This window comes from Miscanthus floridulus, unplaced genomic scaffold (genome assembly GCF_019320115.1).
Source record: "Miscanthus floridulus cultivar M001 unplaced genomic scaffold, ASM1932011v1 fs_142_4, whole genome shotgun sequence".
Classification (NCBI taxonomy): Eukaryota; Viridiplantae; Streptophyta; class Magnoliopsida; order Poales; family Poaceae; genus Miscanthus; species Miscanthus floridulus.
The window spans coordinates 42,856-61,994 of record NW_027096262.1 but is presented as its reverse complement, the minus strand read 5'-3'; the positions used below and the strand labels follow the sequence as shown (position 1 = coordinate 61,994).

The 19,139-nt window shown below is 44.0% G+C and overlaps 1 protein-coding gene across 3 annotated transcripts; it reads right to left on the bottom strand.

Moving 5' to 3' along the window:
* Positions 1-474: 474 nt before the first annotated feature.
* LOC136530477 (uncharacterized) lies at positions 475-5,345 on the bottom strand. 3 transcript variants are annotated; one of them, XM_066523209.1, is made up of 9 exons: positions 5,062-5,345; positions 4,592-4,666; positions 3,955-4,157; positions 3,609-3,861; positions 3,246-3,511; positions 2,467-2,679; positions 1,872-1,964; positions 1,675-1,779; positions 475-1,023 (listed from the first exon to the last, which is right to left on the bottom strand). In XM_066523209.1, the coding sequence occupies exons 2-9, from the start codon at positions 4,635-4,637 to the stop codon at positions 643-645; spliced, it is 1,560 nt and encodes a 519-aa protein (XP_066379306.1). In that variant the 5' UTR covers positions 4,638-4,666; positions 5,062-5,345; the 3' UTR covers positions 475-642. The 3 variants fall into 3 exon arrangements, with proteins under 3 accessions (XP_066379306.1, XP_066379307.1, XP_066379308.1); XM_066523210.1 differs by having other exon boundaries at positions 3,609-3,852; XM_066523211.1 differs by lacking the exon at positions 4,592-4,666.
* Between the last annotated feature and the right edge of the window lie 13,794 nt (positions 5,346-19,139).

Genomic DNA, 19,139 nt, shown 5'->3' with positions numbered 1-19,139 from the left:
TTTTTAGCATCCATACATAATCAGCTCATTTCAACTTTTTCTGGGCCAATTTTTTTTGCGGCCTATTTATTTAGTGGGCCGGAAAAGGCCTAGCCCATTTAAACATGTTGAGGACAGCCTTTTCAGCATCCATACATAATCAGCTCATTTCAACTTCCATTACATAACAGCCCATTTCGGCATCCATTACATAACAGCCCATATATAATCTGTACATTCATCAATCAAAGCCCTTATGCATTCATCAAATCATCTAGAATCTCATTCATATATATAATCCGTAGATGCATCACAACTCATACACATTCATCGATCATCCAGATCGCATTCCAAAGGATAGATAAATATGGTCACATCCATCAGTAATTTTACAAATCCCAGATAACACATCTCCACATAGCAAAAAGACAACACTAACAAGATACATAGCAGAAATTAATATGGTCTGAACCAGATCAGACATGTCTCAAAATAACAGCATTACCAATGTTTGTAGCATAATCTGAACTAGATCAGCCAAGTCTCATATAATAGCACTACCAAATGTTTGTAGCATAAAATAATATGGTCTGAGTAGCCAAGTTCCAAAATCAGACATCCAACCATATGCATCTGCAAACTTACAGAGTTAAAGGAATGGCCTTACTCTTTGCTGAACATGCGACGAAAGAAAGCATTCGTCTCGTCTTGTGCCTTCTTCAACTCATCTTGTGCCTTCTTCAACTGCTCTGTCTCTTCTAACAGCCTGCATCTTTCATTTTCTGATTCCTCCACCTTCTTCTTCAAAGTCTCCATCTCATCCTTTAGTTCTTCTTTGTCTTGCTTTCCAGCTGCAACTTCTACTTCAAGTTCTATAACCCGTGCATCATTAATGGCTTTAGAGCTTCTCTTGGGGGCTGCTAGCTGAAGGCCAATATTTTGAAGAAATTTTGATTTCGGCAATACTTGAGCAACGACTTCAGCAGGGGTCTTTACAACTTGGCCGTCTTCTACAGGTGCAGCAGCGATGGATTCCATTTCAGCCTAAAAACATCAACATATCAGTAAGACAGTTCTGAAATTAATTACCGACTAATATATTTAAGACCAACAGAAAGGTGGTCATAATTGATAGTAGTGTTGCTCAAATAAGTGAATGCAAGCTTTGTAAAACAGATGTACAATCAAGGTTCACATTAAAGGCCATTTAAAGCACGAAAACATTTTTCCAACTGAATATTTTACCATAATTAAGCATGACACAGATGACTCTTCCCGATTCAATATAGTGAGATCATTTATGCTACAAACTATTACACTACAGTTTGGAATGATGACTCATTACAGTACAGGTTAGGAATTTGGGAATATTTCTGTTTTAGCAGTGTCTACAAGTTTACATGTGCTATTAAGAGAGTTTCTGGACAGCAGTGACATCATGCAGTACAATCTTGCCAGATTAGCATGAATAAGCTGTTGTTACACATGCAACAATTGATCATTGTTCCTTAGAACAGCAGAAAGCATGTACAAGTTGCTGCTACACATGAACAGGAAGTTGCTGCTACACATGAACAAGTTGTTGTTCTGTGTCTCACAAGTAACAGCAGGAAGCATGTACACATTACAGACTCAACTAAAACCAGTAACATTTGTTCAGATATATATATAGTTCAAAATGGAGCTTGTACTTACAATAGCTTCCTTTGCAGACTCATTAAACCCAGTCTTGCTACTGCAATGTAGGGCCTTGAAAAGATCTATCGCACTGGGTGGTTCATCTTTATATTTCTCTTGCTTCTAAAATTATTCACAAACATTTTGTAGGTGTAAGATTATAAGAATAATTGTTCAATGATGAATGATTGTAACACAATGTTTCCATATCTTACCAAGGCATGGGTTGTCGCAATATAGCACCGAGATCCTGTCATCTGATGAAACCTTACTTTCTCACGGTTAAGTGCATTTTTTGCACACTTGTCCTGTGAGGAACAATTTAGTAAGCAGGGAAGAATGGCTATAGAGAGAGATAAAAATTAGATGAATTTGAAACCAGATTTGCTAAGATATTCAACAAACATCAACACTCTTTAAGTGTAGTTGAATTTATGTCCACAACAAGTTATTAACCTAAAACAGTTTGAAAAACAGAAAGTAATCACAGCCAAAGATTGTGCCCTGTTCTAGAAGACCAACTGCAACACAACCCTATATGTTGTCGCTAAAATATAATGAGCTACAGTTGTATTGAGTGCAGCCCAATAGGCTCATTAATATCTAATGAGCACACAATTATCAGGGTAACAAGCCAAGTAACTTCAGGTATAATTATAAGGATGACCTACTATATACAGTCCAATATAGCATAGCTACAGAATCTTAGACACAATCAAATTAGTGTACAATACGAAGAAATAAACTCAAACATGCAACAAACCAATGCAAGAAAAATAAATGGCTTAAGAAAGCAATAGACCAACATGCCTTGTGCTTTGGGCTTGACCACATCTCCACCAGCTCTCTCCATTGATCATCAGTCATACTCTTCAATGGTGATGTTGTTCTAACTTTGTCTGCTGGTACACCATTGAAGTAAAGCTTCTTCAAATTGTACCTCATTTGTCGTGTTCCAGTCCTGAGCAAATCAGCACATGCCTCTTTGACTGGCTTGCTGTCAGTATCAATTGTTAATTGATTCTAGTCAACAGCATGTCAAGAGCATGTGCATCAGAAAATAGGTGTTAGAAGTATATGATGTGATAGAAAAATTTTAACATTAACCTGACAGGAAACTTTAGAAAATCACAATGCAACAGCAGGCAAGAGCACAAGGTTCTAAATTGGCAGTCAATAGAAAAGTAGCAGGGACAAAATGTTTATAGAAGGTTCTAAATTTTTAGAATGTGGTGAGAAATAGAGAACATACTTTCTTGCTTTCCGCTTCATTTCAGTTTACTATATATTGGCAGTGGCACTAAAAATAAACAAACATACCAAACATTTCAAGTAGATAATACTACAGATAAACTTTATGGTGGTGCTTACAGCTGATGTAAGTTAAACGGATCATTACAACATCAGTCGGAATAAAAGAACATGTAAAGATTGAGGCAGAAAAATATATTGGCAGTCCTAGCATAATATTAACAGTTAAGCTCCTTGTCATATGCTACTGGAGGCAGAAAAATATTACTCAAATATAGGAGTAAACATAGATCATGCACACCCGATAAAAACTGAACATGTAGCCTTTATCCACTTACAGAAATTTTGCCCATGTAGCCTGGAAGAATATCCTTGTTCTTGATATCCTTGTACTCCTTCCAGTGTGTAAAGATTGGTATATGTTGCCTCAGTATAATCCCCCCCTCTGATGCCAACTTTGCAGCTTGCATAGGCGGCTCAGGTCGTTTCTTCCCTTCAGCAATGACCACCGGAATCCTAGTGTTTAAGCCTCGGCTTATGCGATCCAAGTCTCTGCCCATGCTTTTTCCTTTATTCCATCGATCTACAGTGTGATTTGATTGACCTGTAAATAAGTGGCATTGTTAAATAGCTAGTGCAAATCATTTTAATATGCAAATGTGTAAACCATATTCTTGGAGAAAGGAGTATTGCTTTCTTGCCTTCTTTGCGCATTTCTGTATCATGGTCAGTTTGGTTAAGACAATTGGCAATAGTCAATGCATCTTCTTGTATAGTTGTAGTTGCAGCATGGACGCCTTCCTCGCTTCGAATCAGTTCCTTTGTCCTCTGCCTAGTCACTCTAGGAGGTTGATTTTGGCCTTGTTCATCAGGTGCTCGCACTCTCTTTGAACCTCTTGCTCCTCCATTAGCAACAATGGTGTCGCAAGGCACATTCTGTGAAACCTGCATAACCTCATATGCATAACACAAGAAAACAGAAATCAAGATTAATCTTTTTTGCATACTGAACCAGAGTCATACAAAGAACCTGAGTTCAACAAATACCTTATCAACTACACCCTCTTCACTACCATCATTATCTCCAGGGTCATACAATGAACTAGAGTTTTCACGAGCCATAGCCTTCTTAGCTGCAGTGGTCTTGTTCAAAATGTCCTTTGTTGCATTAATACCAAGGGACTGAAACTCACGATTGTTCCTCATGATCGTTTCAGCCCTTACTCTTTCATATTCAGTGGCTGGCGACTCTGTGAATGCAGGAAAACGGATCAACGTCAATAGCCTCATCAAAGATATATTTCCTATTAGAAATGGCGCCTATCAATGAAAATGCAGCTTGAAGCTACGTCAGTCCTTTACACACTGGAAGGACTGCATAGGTAAAAGAACACGCCGGGTAACAAAAAAACATCAGAGCCTGATAAAAGGTCTGAAAATCAACTGATTCTTTGAGGATCAATACATTACTACAATACTAGAAAATATTTGCTGCAGAACTGGAACTAGGCTCTAAACTTGAAAAGCACTTGCCAGGACTTAATATATAGATGAATTCATTCTGTTAAGGTACTACTAAAAAGAATAGCTTGCCACATAACAGGAACCAAGCTTTTTAACTTTAAAAACACATAATCCCCGACAAGAACCCTATGCTAAGATCCAAGAAATCTGATGATTTTACCTGCTGGTTGCCGTCTGCTTGCTGCCAACTTCCGTGCAGGAGGCATCGTGTTCAAAGGTGTAGTGAAGGAGGACGCTGCAGATGTTGGAGCAGGGCACGTCGTCAGCTCGAGATTCGAAACAGTGGGCTCGTCGGCTATGGAGAGGATGGCGAGTGCAGCGTGGGGGACGGGACCGAGAGGGAGGGGTGCGAGTGTGGAGTGGGGATGAGAACGGCGGCGAGTGGGAAACCCTACCCGCGAGTGGGGATAGGAAGGGTTCCGGGACTGAGGATTTTACATCCTTGCCCTTTGATACAGCATTGAATGTCCTAGGCATGTTTGGATAGAAAGGTCATTGCATCCTAATTTTTTCGGGTCCAGGCGCCTCTAGACCAAATCTTGGCGCCTCAGCCAAAATCTGGCGCCCATTGCCCAAATCTGATACTATTCTTATTGATTGCATACGATAAAATCAGAAATCGATACTCACCGTGACTCCCGTGAGCTGTGTGCAGTAGGGGCGGGGCTGCAAGGGCGCTGGGACCTGAGCAGCGGTGTAGACGCTCGGGGCAGTGGGCACTGGCTGGCGGCCGCGCACCTGGCAGTGCCCACTGCCCAGCCAGGTGCTGCTGCGCCCGGATCCCAATCAGAAGCACAGAGAAGATGTGGAGAAGGAGGAGCTCGCCACGGAGGAGCACATAGGCGCGGAGGCGGAGCTGAGGGGCGACGGGAGCATTCGTTGGGCGGCCGGGCGGCGTTCAATCGGGAGCAGCCACCGGCGCATGTGCGAAGACTCACGGACTCCCCAGGGAAGAACGGGATATTTATTCTTCATTAGTATTGAGTCCAAGATAAATAAATAAAAACACATTCATTAGCATAGACGTGAACAGTTCTCTGGTCTGGTGGCTAACGCTACTCATTCACATGTGAGAGGTCCGAAGTTCGAATCTCCGTTGGGGTGTTTTGTTTTGCATTTTTTTGTGAATAAGAGTGCCGAGGCCAGCTGGGCTGCCCAGTGCCCACGCCGTGCGAGCGCTCCGTTGCAGGCCTGCTGGGCTGCCACCGCTTGGACACGAGCCTGTCTGGTTGGCCTGGGCTACCCTCACCTGGCAGAGAATACATCTACCTTAGGAAATGTTAGCAATCAGGTGTTGATGTCCTAGTGGTTAAGACTCATAGATGTTAATAATAGGATCTCAGGTTCAAACCTTGCCATTGTCTTAATTTTTTTTACTTTCTGAATCTTTTACCTCTACCTTAGGAAAAGTATTATACCTTTTTCATATCATATGACGGGACGAAGATGATTTTTTGTTTTTTATTTTTTGAAAATAACATTACATATGGAGCCCATTAAAATACAACCGATACTGGAACCAAATATCTCATTTATTATATGTAAATAAAAAGTTATAACAAACTAATATTGTCAATAATTTATGACGACCGCAAGGTAGCATGTTATGACGGAACATAGATCATCATAAACAAACTACTTCTCTAGATTATGACGATTTTTATTGTGTCTTAATGACGAACACATTATTTTCGTCAAAAAGTCATTCTCCTCCTTAAAGTCATCATAAAACAGAATGACTTATTGACGAATTGACTCATCGTCACAAAAAAATTGTCATAGATCTTCATATTTCTTGTAGTGCTTATCTTATTTCTTTCTCACCATTCCTTATTTGATTAAAAGGGTCTTGTGTGGTGGAGTAGTAATCTTACTATGCCCTATATAAAAATATAAATGTTGTTTATGTGCATTATAAACTTTGATGTTTTTGGTCGTAAGAACGATTCATGCATCATGAATAATTCACTCGTTACTTCCTTCACCTCTTAGTCTGGAGTTAAGTAGTGAGTCTGGTTTGAGGAATGTAATTCGTCTTAGCTACTTTTTGGATTTTGATCAAATGGTCTCACTTGGATTAAATTGGCTTCCTACAGTATGGCTCGTGCCAAGATGATGCCCCATAAGTCCACTGGACCCAAAGGAGTTCCTCGTCACCAACTTGCCCCTAGAAATGATGGTGCTAGCAGTAGCAGTGCTAGGCCTGATCCCCAGGCAGAGATACTGAGGGTTTCTATAGAGTTAGCACAATCTACTAGAGATAGGGCTTTGGATGTTATACAAATAGGAGAATTACAGGGTCAATTGAGGCATCTTGCCACCGCGCATAGGAACTGCGAACGTATGTTGGTCCGTATGGTGGAGGGAAGAAATGAAGCTTGGCAGAGGGAAAATGTAGCTAGAGCTAGAACTCATGAGCTAGAATTCTATGTAGAAGATTTAGAAGAACATAATACCTATCTACATGAGGAAGTTCATAGGCTTAGCAATCTACTAAATCCGAATCACGAGCCTCAAGCTGATGCCATGGACCCCGGTGTCATCCTTGCCGATGATGATGAATCGGGAGAGGAAGAGGAAGAAGATCCTGAAAAATTAGTAATGATCGATGAAAGTGATGATGAAGGCGGTAATAATTCTGGAATGGATACCGAGCCTGAAGTTTGAAGTAATTGAGGAAAAGAGTAGAGTTGTATAATAGTTAATTATGGTTAAGCTATGTATCTTGTTTTGGTACTTATAGGTTCTAGTGTTATAGTAGTAAACCCTATGTAATGTGTCTGGAGTAAGCTTTTGTGCAATTCAATAAAGGCTTATGAATAAAGTTTGGTTTGTTATGAGCAGATACGTCGTACGCGGGGTTCGTATGCTCCTGGAACATCACAAGATGAGGATGGTATTCCAGATCCGCCACTAGTTCCAACAAATCTAGCTGATGCTATAACCGCACTTGTCAATGTGACGGCTGAAAATTCCCGTTTGCTTCATGAGATCGCTCTAAGTAATCAGAATCAGATGCAAGGAAACCGTGGTCGCCACCATAACAGACAGGAGGCTACATATGTTGACTTTACAGACACAAGACCACCGGTGTTCACCAAGGTAGATGAACCATTAGAGGCTGATGACTGGCTTCGAACCATGGAGCAGAAATTTGACCTTATTCCATGCACGGAGTATCAGAAACCTGCGTTTGCTGCCCAACAACTTAGAGGAGCAGCAAGTGCTTGGTGGGCAAACTTAGTGGCTATGCAACCAGCTGGCATTCCAATAACTTGGGTTGAGTTCCATACTGCCTTCAGAGCCCATTATATCCCTGAAGGAGTGATGGCTATGAAGCTAGATGAATTCCTTGCTTTAAAGCAAGGAGATCAAACCGTGATGCAGTATGTGGGAAGATTTAATCATCTATCCCAATATGCATCCGAACATGTCAATACTGATGCCAAGAAGAAGAGGTGGTTTATGAGAGGCCTGAATACCAAGTTGCAGACTATGATGACCACTTGCACCAATGTTACTTATCATGAGGCAGTAAATATTGCAATTGCTTCAGAGTCAAAGTATCGGCAGCATAAGGAGCTCAAAAAGAAAAAGAGTGTGCCGTCTGGATCTTTTGGGGGAAATCAGAAGAGGCAGAGGGTGATTTATCATCCAGTACATCATAATCGTCCTCCTTATCGTCTGCCGCAGTTCCAAGCTGGGCAACAGTCAAATGTCCGTCCTACTATAACCTATCCAAATTCACAGTCAACCAATGCTCCTGGCAGCAATGCTCCAACGTCTCAGGGTCACAACTATCCGTGTTATAATTGTGGAAGGACTGGTCATTTCTCTAGGGAATGTCCATATCCTAGGCAGGCTAATCAAAATTATCAGAAGGCCCCTGCCAATCAACAACAGGGTCAGGCACAAAACAAGAACCCCAATCAGAATATTCAGAAGGGCAAAGATGAGAGGAAGATAGGACAGGTGTTCTATATTCAAGCTGGAGAAATTCCAGAAGGGAGCCAGTGATGATGGGTATGTTTCCTGTTGCCAATCACCCTGCAGTTATACTTTTTGATTCTGGCGCATCGCATTCATTCATCAATAGAACATTTGTCGTGAAGCATGAAATTTCAATTGGGGCAACAAAGGAAAGTTTCTTTATACAGTCGCCCGGGGGACATCTGTGTACTAAGGAAATGGTATACCAGGTACCCGTAAACCTGGGTGGGCATATTTTTCCCACTACCATGATTATCCTTAAGGATTAGGATATAGATGTAATCTTGGGAATGAATTGGATGTATCAGCATAAGGCTGTTATAGATGCTTTGAATAGGACATTAAGAGTGAGTTTGCCTGATAGTAATTCTCAACTTCTTATCCAACTTCCAACCCTAAGAAGATCAGTGGGCAAGATTTGTGCAACTGCTGTCAAAGAGATTAGAGATATTCCGGTAGTGTGTGAATTTCCGGATGTGTTTCCGGAAGATTTACCCGGTCTACCACCTGATAGGGATGTCTAGTTTAACATAGAGTTACAACTTGGAACAGCTCCGATTTCTCGGAGAGCTTATAGGATGCCACCTAAGGAATTGGCCGAGTTAAAGACACAGTTACAAGAATTGATTGAGAAAGGGTTTATCCAACCTAGTTCCTCACCTTGGGGATGTCCGACAATTTTTGTGAAAAAGAAAGATGAGACTTTGAGGTTATGTGTTGACTATTGTCCATTGAATGAAGTGACCATCAAAAATAAATATCCATTACCTCGGATAGATTTGCTTTTTGATCAATTGGCCGGAGCCAAAGTTTTCTCCAAGATAGATTTGAGATCAGGGTATCACCAAATTAAGATAAAGCCTGAAGATATTCCCAAAACGATATTTACCACAAGATATGGATTATATGAATACTTGGTGATGTCTTTTGGTTTGACAAATGCTCCCGCTCATTTCATGTATCTAATGAACTCAGTATTCATGCCTGAGCTAGACAAGTTTGTAGTAGTATTTATTGATGACATTTTAGTATATTCCAAGAATAAGGAAGAACATGCGGAACATCTCAGAATTGTTCTGACCCGCTTAAGAGAACATCAACTATATGCCAAGTTTAGCAAGTGTGATTTTTGGCTTAAGGAAGTGCAATTTCTTGGACATGTCTTGTCAGCCGAAGGAGTTGCAGTTGATCCCGGCAAAGTGAGATGTGCTTGATTAGAAACCGCCAACCACAGTTCATCAAGTTCGGAGTTTTCTTGGATTGGCGGGGTATTACCGTCAGTTTATTCCAGAATTCTCTAAAGTATCAAAGCCTATAACTGAATTGTTGAAGAACCAAGTTAAGTTTGTCTGGTCATCAGATTGTGAGGAGGCTTTCCAGATTTTGAAGAGACTGTTGACTATTGCACCAGTGTTAGCCCAACCTGATATCGAGAAGCCGTTTGATGTTTATTGTGATGCTTTAGGTATTGGTATTGGATGTGTATTGATGCAAGAAGGCCGAGTCATTGCCTATGCGTCCAGGCAACTTAAGCAACATGAAGAACACTATCCGACTCATGATCTGGAGTTAGCAGCTGTGGTTCATGCTCTGAAGATTTGGCGGCATTGCCTGCTTGGTAATATGTGTCATGTATACAGACCACAAGAGCTTAAAGTATATCTTTACTCAGTCAGAATTGAATATGCGACAAAGAAGATGGTTAGAACTGATTAAGGATTATGATTTAGAAGTACATTATCACCCGGGTAAAGCAAATGTGGTTGCAGATGCCCTTAGTCGCAAAAGTTATTGCAATTGTCTGACAGTGAGAACAATAGGTTTGAATTTATGCCAAGAAATGGAGAAGTTGAATGTAGAAGTAATTCAACAAGGAAGTTTGACCAACATAATTGTTGAAGCCACTGTTCGAGATCAAGTTATTGCTGCTCAGAAGGAAAACAAGGGTATAGCCCATATCAAGGAAAAAGTCAAGAATGGAAAAGTGGAATGCTTTAGCATAGATGATGAAGATGTGTTGTGGTTCAAGGATCGCCTGGTGGTACCAAAAGTTCCTGAGTTGCGGCAGTCAATTCTAGATGAGGCATATGCTACTAGGTTATCTATCCATCCGGGAAGCAACAAGATGTACCATGATTTGAAGCAAAGATTATGGTGGACTAAAATGAAAATAGAGATTGCTAGATATATAGCGAAGTGTGATACTTGTCAAAAGGTGAAAGCTATACATTTGAGGTCTACTGGTGAATTACAACCATTGCCTATTCCATCTTGGAAGTGGGAGGACATAAGTATGGATTTTATTGTTGGTCTACCCAAGACATCAAAGGGATTTGACTCAGTGTGGGTTATTGTAGATCGACTCACTAAGTCAGCACATTTTCTTCCAGTCAAGACAATATATCCCACGATCCAATATGCCAAGATGTACTTAGCAAGAATCATGAGTTTGCATGGGGTACCAAAAACCATAGTGTCAGATAGGGGTACACAGTTTGTCTCCAACTTTTGGAAACAATTGCATTCTTCATTGGGTACCAAACTACTGTATAGTACAGCCTATCATCCACAGACTGATGGACAAACTGAAAGAGTCAATCAGGTGCTTGAAGATATGTTAAGGTGTTGTGTCCTTAACTATTCCAATAAGTGGGATGAGTGCTTACCTTTGGCCGAGTTCTCATACAACAATAGTTATCAGGAAAGCATTAGAATGGCTCCATTTGAAGCACTCTATGGTCGTAGATGCAGAACATCGTTGAGTTGGTCTGAGCCTGGAGAAAGAAGATTCTTTGGAGTTGACCTTGTGAAAGAAACAGAAGACAAGGTTAGGCAAATACAGAGTAATTTGAAAATAGCTCAGTCCCGCCAAAAGAGTTATGCGGATAGAAGACAGAGACCATTAGTATTTAACAAAGGAGATTTTGTATATCTGAAAGTATCACCAATGAAGGGAGTTACCTGTTTTGGTGTTAAAGGAAAGTTGGCACCTCGATATATTGGACCATATCAAATTTTGGAGAGGTATGGAAAAGTGGCATATCGCTTGAAGTTACCTGAACATCTCGCAGCTGTACATGATGTGTTCCATGTTTCTCAATTGAAGAAGTGTCTCCGAGTGCCTGAACAGAATGTTGAAGTTGAAGGAGTGGAACTAGAACCGGATTTAACTTATTCCGAATATCCTATCCGAGTGTTAGATCAGAAAGATCGTGTTTCTCGACGAAGGACAATCAAGTTCTACAAGATACAATGGAATCAACATTTAGAAGAAGAAGCTACTTGGGAATCCGAAGATTACTTGCTAGAAAAATTTCCAGAGTTTCTTGCGACAATATAGAGTAATGTTAGTTGAGCTAGGTTGTTACAAATTGTGTTTTGTAAAGGGACCTCGGCTATTTTATGGACAGATTCTATATGTGTTCTCGCGACACATTTCCTTCTCCATTACTTACCCTATGGCTTTGAATCTCGGGGCGAGATTTCTTTTAGGGGGAAGGATTGTAACACCCCGGGTGTTTAAAAATTAAAAACAGGACATGTCATCATATGCATTGCAAGTCATTGGTCATATTGCAAACTTTGATATGCATTCACTAAAACAAGTTTACATTTATGTTATGAGTGTTGAATGGAATTGTTTGAATCAAGTTCAAAATTTGGTTTGGATTTGAATTTTCGAGAAAACCCTGATTTTCAGCATTCAAATTCTACCCTAAAAACTCATTTCAAAATCTAAGCATATTTTGGGGTTGAGCCCAAAAGCAAAAGTGTAGAGCTTGACAAGTTATACAAAGTTTGTTTTTGGAGTTTTCAAAGTTGTTATGAAAAATTTGAAGTAATTTGAAAATGCGAGATTCTTTAAATGTTCCCTTTTTGAATTCAAATTTGCATTTCAAAATGTAGACCGAATTAGGGGATGGTTATAAAAGCAAAGTTGTAGAACTTTAAATTTGGAGCAACTTTTATTTTTGGAGATTTTTGAGTTGTTACATAAATTTGGGAGTAATTTGGATTTTTAAATCGAATGGTAGTTTTGGTAATTTTGATGAACAGTAACCGCGGAAGCCAACTCACCGTCTACTATCTTCCTTCTGCTTCCAGACGTGACGATGGCCGCCGTTGGCTTCGCGCTGGCATGGGAAAGGCTCCTGCGTGGCTTCTCCTTGCTTCTGAGCCACTCTATAAGGACTTCACCGTCGCCATTTTTCATCACTCTCCTCCTCTGTTTTCCAGTCACCATCGCCGCTGCTTTGTCGTGCGTTTGCCGTCGCCGCAGTGCCTCCACCATTTTGGTAAAGCTTGTTCTAGCTCCGCCTACTCCTTGCACACCTAGCCAACCGAGTCTTGGTGCCTGATTCCACTGGGAACCCGCTGTGCACGCCTTTCTTCCTCGCGGCCGGCAACCTCACCGTCGTGCTTGCGCCGTCGTGGCCAGCACTCTCCGGTGAGCCGTTGCTCTTGCTCAGTGTACCTCCAGCTTCGCCTTGATGCCGTGGTGCTTAATACCTTGTTGCTTGATAGTTTTGTCCACCGCAGTCGCTGGATCACCACCACCATCGACGTTTTGCTCTGCCGTGGTTGCTCGGATCGTCGACCTGCTTCACCGTTGCTTCTCCGGCCCCGTTCTTTGCTCTATCGAGCTCGGGGTGAGCTACTAGTGCTTCCTGTGCACATCGAACCACTCATCCGTTGCTTTTCCGATCTAGCTTTATGCTCCAGTGCGTTTGGGGTGAGCTCCAGGTTCTTTTCCGAGTTATTTGTGTGAGCTCCAGGTTCTTTTCCGAGTTGTTTGTGTGAGCTTCAGGTTCTTTTCCGAGTTGTTTGTGTGAGCTCCAGGTTCTTTTCTGAGTTATTTGTGTGAGCTCCAGGTTCTTTTCTGAGTTGTTTGTGTGAGCTCCAGGTTCTTTTTCGAGTTGTTTATGTGAGCTCCTGGTTCTTCCCGAGTTGTTTGTGTGAGTGGGTGATTTGAAAATGAATTTTTCCTTTTTCTGAAATGATTGAATAGTGCTGTAATTTGTTATTTTTGTGTAGATTTATTTAGAGCTCCAAAAATTATGATTTTTTTGTGTGACCTCTCTGTGATGAATGTTATTTAGGAAAAATATGAAATATTGATTTATAGTACTTTTTGAATGTAATGAAAATTGCTCAATTTATTAATAAATAGATTTCCATGACTTTTCTAGGCTTATTTAATTGTCCAAAAATTATGAAATTTGTTTTGACACTTACTTATCATGTGATGAACCTTTACTAAAAAATTTGAGCTCAATTAGAACAAGTTGATTTATTTCATATTTCTTAATTAAATAATTAATTCATAAAAGTAAATAGTAACTTTTAATGATTTAGGTTTTGATTGAATTTTTGATTGAGTGATGTCGTTGGGTCATTAGTTGGTAATGATCTTTGGCAATTGATATAAGTAGTACGAAAAAGAATTGGTTAGTTTGACTTATAACCGTACCGCGAAGGAAGGTTGTATTCGAATTGTTAATTTTTGCATCCATCATCGAGCATCATGTTTCGTATTCCGCATCATGTTAAACATGGCATTGTTACTACATGTAGTGAACGAAGGTGAACACGTGGTAGTTAATCAAGTTGCGGAGGAGGTTAATCCGTCTGTTGAGGTCGGATCGAATACTTGTGTAACGTCGCAGGAACCGGACTTTTCCGTCAACGAAGGCAAGCCCTGGATGCATACAACCCTACCTTGTGTTTTATAAATTAATTTCGCTTTTGCTTTCTGTTACTGCATTAAGTGATTAGGAGTTAAGTAAAAGCCTAATTGGTGCATTACCACCCTTGTTATTCCATATTTACCATATTACCAGTTTTAAACTCGTATATGCCTAGTTTTGCTTAGCTATGCGTAGAACGATGAAAGTCGGGTGACTACCTGCCACCTGCAAGTTTTAAATAGAACATTGGTTAATTATGTTAGCATGTGATATGGGAATATGGAGTAATAAATCTAGACCGGGCGGACTCGGTGTGTGTGAGCCACAAGACATGGAGGTCTTGTGAGCGGGTTCTTTCCGCCTGTGTCGATTAAGGCATGTCCGTTATTGAATTGCATGAGGTGAGAATTTGTAGTACTAACCACATACTCCGGTAAGCCTGAACTTGGCAATTCTATTACGAGAATGGCTACTCGCGCACTGGGAGTGGAGAGATGGCGGGAATAGCGTGTACCCACGTGGCCATGGGCTGGAATGGTGGAGTACTGTATTCTCGGGTGGCACGGACCCGTTCTTGTTTTAGAGGATTCGAGGGTAGGTTGGTATATGTAGGTCGGGGACCTGCATATGTCGTGTGGTCTGGAATCCCCAGCTGGGTGTTTAATCGGTTCGAATCGTCGTTGCTCCTCGGTTATGGAGACTCAACTCACTGTTCATCATCGTAGAATTAATAACTGGATCTTGAATAAGGCTCGTGAAGGTGTTGGATATGAAGTTTCATGATCTCAGCGCGGATCGTGTCAGCTTTGTATATAATTCTTATGAAGTTTTCTATATAAAGAATTTTGTTAAAAGGGCTTTTATGCAAAAGAACTTTGATCATTGTTAAAGCTATACCTTGAATCCCTGAGCCTGCATTCCTAAGTTATCAGTTAATATTTTGGTTAAGTCTTGTTGAGTACTTTTGTACTCAGGGTTCGTTGACCCTTGTTGCAGGTGAGCCTCATGAGCAGATCTGTTTTGGATCGTGCTGCATGACTATCGTTCGTTCTGACGATGAGAAGTAAATGTGTGATCCTTGGGCAGGATGTTTATTTTGTGTGTTATATATATGTTAATTATGCCACTCCACTACTACTTTGGTTTGTAATAATTATCGAACTTAGTTTGTAAAGTTTGAAACAACTGGTTTGTAAACTATGTTATCATAAGACTTCCGCTGTTTTTACTCTGGTGTCGATATTTGAATAAATGTTGTAATACTGCAATAACTCTGTAATGTGATCCTGCTCGGAAATCGTGGATGATTCGGGGTTCCCCGAGGGCACCTGACAGTCTTTCTAAGTTCATGGAAACATATGCATAGATGTCAATGGTCGTCGGACAGTGACAGGTGCATGTGGGCCCTATAACTTAGGAGGTTCTGCCACAATGACCGATATGCAAACAAGTTTGCCCCTCTTGATAGTATGGCCATCTATCCTAAACCCGGTCATAAACTTCTCTACACTCCTATGACCGATGAAATGAAATGCCCTAGGTTATACCTTTGCCTTGCGCATTCCATTCTATCTCCTCCAATGTCGATGCAACACATGCACCAACATGATCAACAATGATATGATCCACTTCATATCATCATGTGATCATATTGGTTCATCGATCTTGACTTCTCTTTCTTTTCACCGTTGCCTTCGTCCATCGGCGCCTAGTCTTGCTCAAGCTTCACCGCCACACGGTCCATCGCTCCAAAGCCTCAGACTTGCCCTTCATGCTTGCAACCGGTCCATTAAACCAAGTCTTGTCTTGATCTTCTCCACCTTGATCACATGACTCAATGTCATGTCTCATGTGCAATGAGCTCCTTCATCATCACATGTGTGAGCTTTGCAACATCTCCAAGTCATTTTCACCTTCATGGCATATGTTGCTCACATACATGTACCTGTGGACTAATCACCTGTGTATCTCACATAAACACAATTAGTCCACCTAGGTTGTCACTCAATTACCAAAACCACACAAGGACCTTTTAGGGTGTCCTCGGTCGGTTGATCCCAGTCGGCTTTGATCGCGCTAGTTGGAGAATAGCAGTGAGCAGGGGTTTGGCGCATCTCCGGTCAGAGACGTGGGTTGGAGTCGAAAGCGATGTTTGGCTAGGCCTTCCGGTTGGAGAGGCCGTCCGGAGGCGGGCTGGAGACTGAAGTGAGCGCTTCGGTCAGAGAGGCGGGTCAGAGTCAGAAGCGGGTGCCATTCCTCCTCGGCCAGACCTTCCGATCAGAGATTGGATCGCCCCTCTGGCCTATTGTTTAGGTACTTAGGTCGGCCCATGAGTTGCGCATTGTCTACATGGGCCGAGCCTTTGTCGGGAAGCCAGTCCACGAGGGACCCCGGGTTTATGAACCTGATAGGAGCCCCCGAGCCCCCGGGTGATCCGGGTAGAATCATCTAGGGGATTTTTGTCTTGACGGCGGGTGCGCGCGAACGCATCCACGGTTGTAGCCCCCGAGCCACCGGGTGATTCGGGCAGAATCGTCTGGGGCGTTTTTCGTGTTGCCAGCGAGGGAGATTTTTGTTTCGTCAGCAGGTGCGCGCGAGCGCACCCGCAGGTGTAGACCACGAGCCCCCAGGTGGTTCAGGCAGAATCATCTAGGGTTTTTTTTAGCGGACGTGTGTGCGTGTTTTTTAGTCGAGACAGAGTTGTCAACCAAGGCGTCGGTGCGCGCCATGGGATTGAGTGAGTTGGAGTCATGGATCCTGGAGTCGGTGCGCGCCGTGGGATCAAGCGAGTTGGAGTCATGGATCCTGGCGTCGGTGCGCACTGTGGGACTGAGGCAGTTAGTTTAGGGATCGGGCGAGATGGAGCTCGCGGATCCGGACGTCGGTGCGCGCCGCGGGATCGAGCGAGTTGAAGTAGTGGACCCTGGCGTCGGTGCAGCCCGCACAACCGAGGCGTAGCCGAGGGATGGGGCGAGTTCTGGGTCATAGACCTCGGCATTTGGTGTGCAGTCGAGGCGTAGCCGAGGGATGGTGCGAGTTCGGGGTCGCAGACCTAGGTATTGGTGTGCAGTCGAAGCGTAGCCAAGGTATGGGACGAGTTCGGGGTCACAAACCTAGGTGTTTTGGGTGTCTTGAGCCCCCGAGCCCTGTTGGGCTTTGGTAGGGGTCGGTTTGAGTTATGTGCGTTACCCCATCCTCGGTTTCTCACAACCGGAGGGGCTGAGCTTTGTCGCTTGCCTCGATCACTTAGGCTTGAGTGACGCGCTCAGTGAGCTCGCTAACAGGTATGATCGAGTGGAATCTGGGTCTGTCGTTCGTGACAGGGTTGGCATAGCCCTCTTGTGACATTCCATTGCTCCTTTACCTACAACCCGGTAGAGGTCGTTCCGAAGATCGACCCGGGTGGCCCGCTGGCCTCCCCTTCGATGGAGATTCTGTGGGTTTGGTAGAGGCTTAGGATCGAACGAGAAGGTTGAGATGACCCTGTCCACTTCGGGGCAGACTAGGCTAGGGCCGCACGGGGCTCATCTGCATTTTCTCCCCTAGCTCTGTTTGACGCGAGGCGGCCTCGAGCCCTTCATAGGCTGGCCTTCAAACCCCGGTCGGTCGTAGCTCATGTTGAATGAGGCAACTGCTGCTTCGTGACGCAACATGGAGCGTTGTGATGCATTTCGCCGCACGTGTGATGCCTTAGTTCCCGAGCTCCCGGGCGATTTTGGGCTCAAATCGTCTGGGGGAGCACGGGTGTATGGAATGAATGCGTGTATGGATGTATGAATGATTATAAAGAAATTGTGGGGGTTGGTAAGGTTACCTCTTCCCCGTGCGGCGGCGTCTCCCTCGCGCGCGGCCGTCTCCCTCCCCCACGCAGCCCAGCTCCCCGCCTCCCCCCGCCTCACCCTCATCGGCTCACCTCGAACCCTAAATCCTACCCGCTCCCTCTCGCCTCTTCCCCGCGTGGTGGCGTCTCCCTCACGCACGACCGTCTCCCTCCCGCGCGTAGCCATCTCCCGCGAGTAGCGACGGCCGGATTCAAGCGCACCGGTGACCGCCTCCTCCATGCCTCCCCGTGCGGCCCCACCTCCAGGGCGAGCGTGCTGGCGACCAGATCTGCCTCTGGGGCGAGCGCACCGGTCGTCTCCCTCCTGCGCGCAGCCGTCTTCCTCCCCACGCCCGAACCCTATCCCTTCCGCTGCCGCACTCGCTCCTCCTCCTCCTCACCGAGATTCGGAGCTCCGCTCTCTCTCCCTCTGGCCCTCCCTCCACTCTCTCCCGGCGCAACAACGACGCCCCTCTCCCTCCCTCCCGATGGCAGCCCCTCTCGCACGACCCCTACAGCGGCGCTCCGCGGTGGAGCTCGCGTGGCCCTCCTGTAGGGCAGCTCTCCTCCGACGCGGATCTCTCCAGGCAGGGGCGATGCGGATCTAGCGCGGGACGGCGCGGATCTCCTCCTTCGTGGCGGATCCGCTCCCCGCGTCCTCCCTCCATCCCTTCTCCGACGGATCTCCAGCGAGCGGCGTCGACCCCCTTCCCCTCTCTCTCTGTCAACAGCCAGTGGGCCTCGGACTGGCATGGCCCACGAAATTGGTCGTGCTTCTCGGACCGATCCGGCACGAAAATCGACCCATAGTGTCGTGCTTAGACCGGAGGCCAGGCCCGTGGCCCTGTGAGACACGGCCCGGGAGGCACGGCGTGCCGTGCCGGCCCGTTGGCTATCGGGCCGTGCGGTGCCGGGCCGGCCGTTGGCCATCTATAGTATGGATAAGTGGACTAGTAATTAGTTGTAGGTGATCAAACTGACCATGACTCCGTGAGGCATTCCGTTACAACTTACCCGTACTCCGTACTAGAACCGTTAGGAAAACATGCTGGTTGTTGTCCACGGCCTTTGTGCTAACACTGACGTGACGTGCTGTTGGAGCGCCAGCTACGCATCATAGGCAAGAGCATAGTGGCTAGAGTATGCGCTGGCACAGAAGATCCTGTATGCGAGTATGATTATGGTACAGGCGTACAGCTCCTGACATAGTG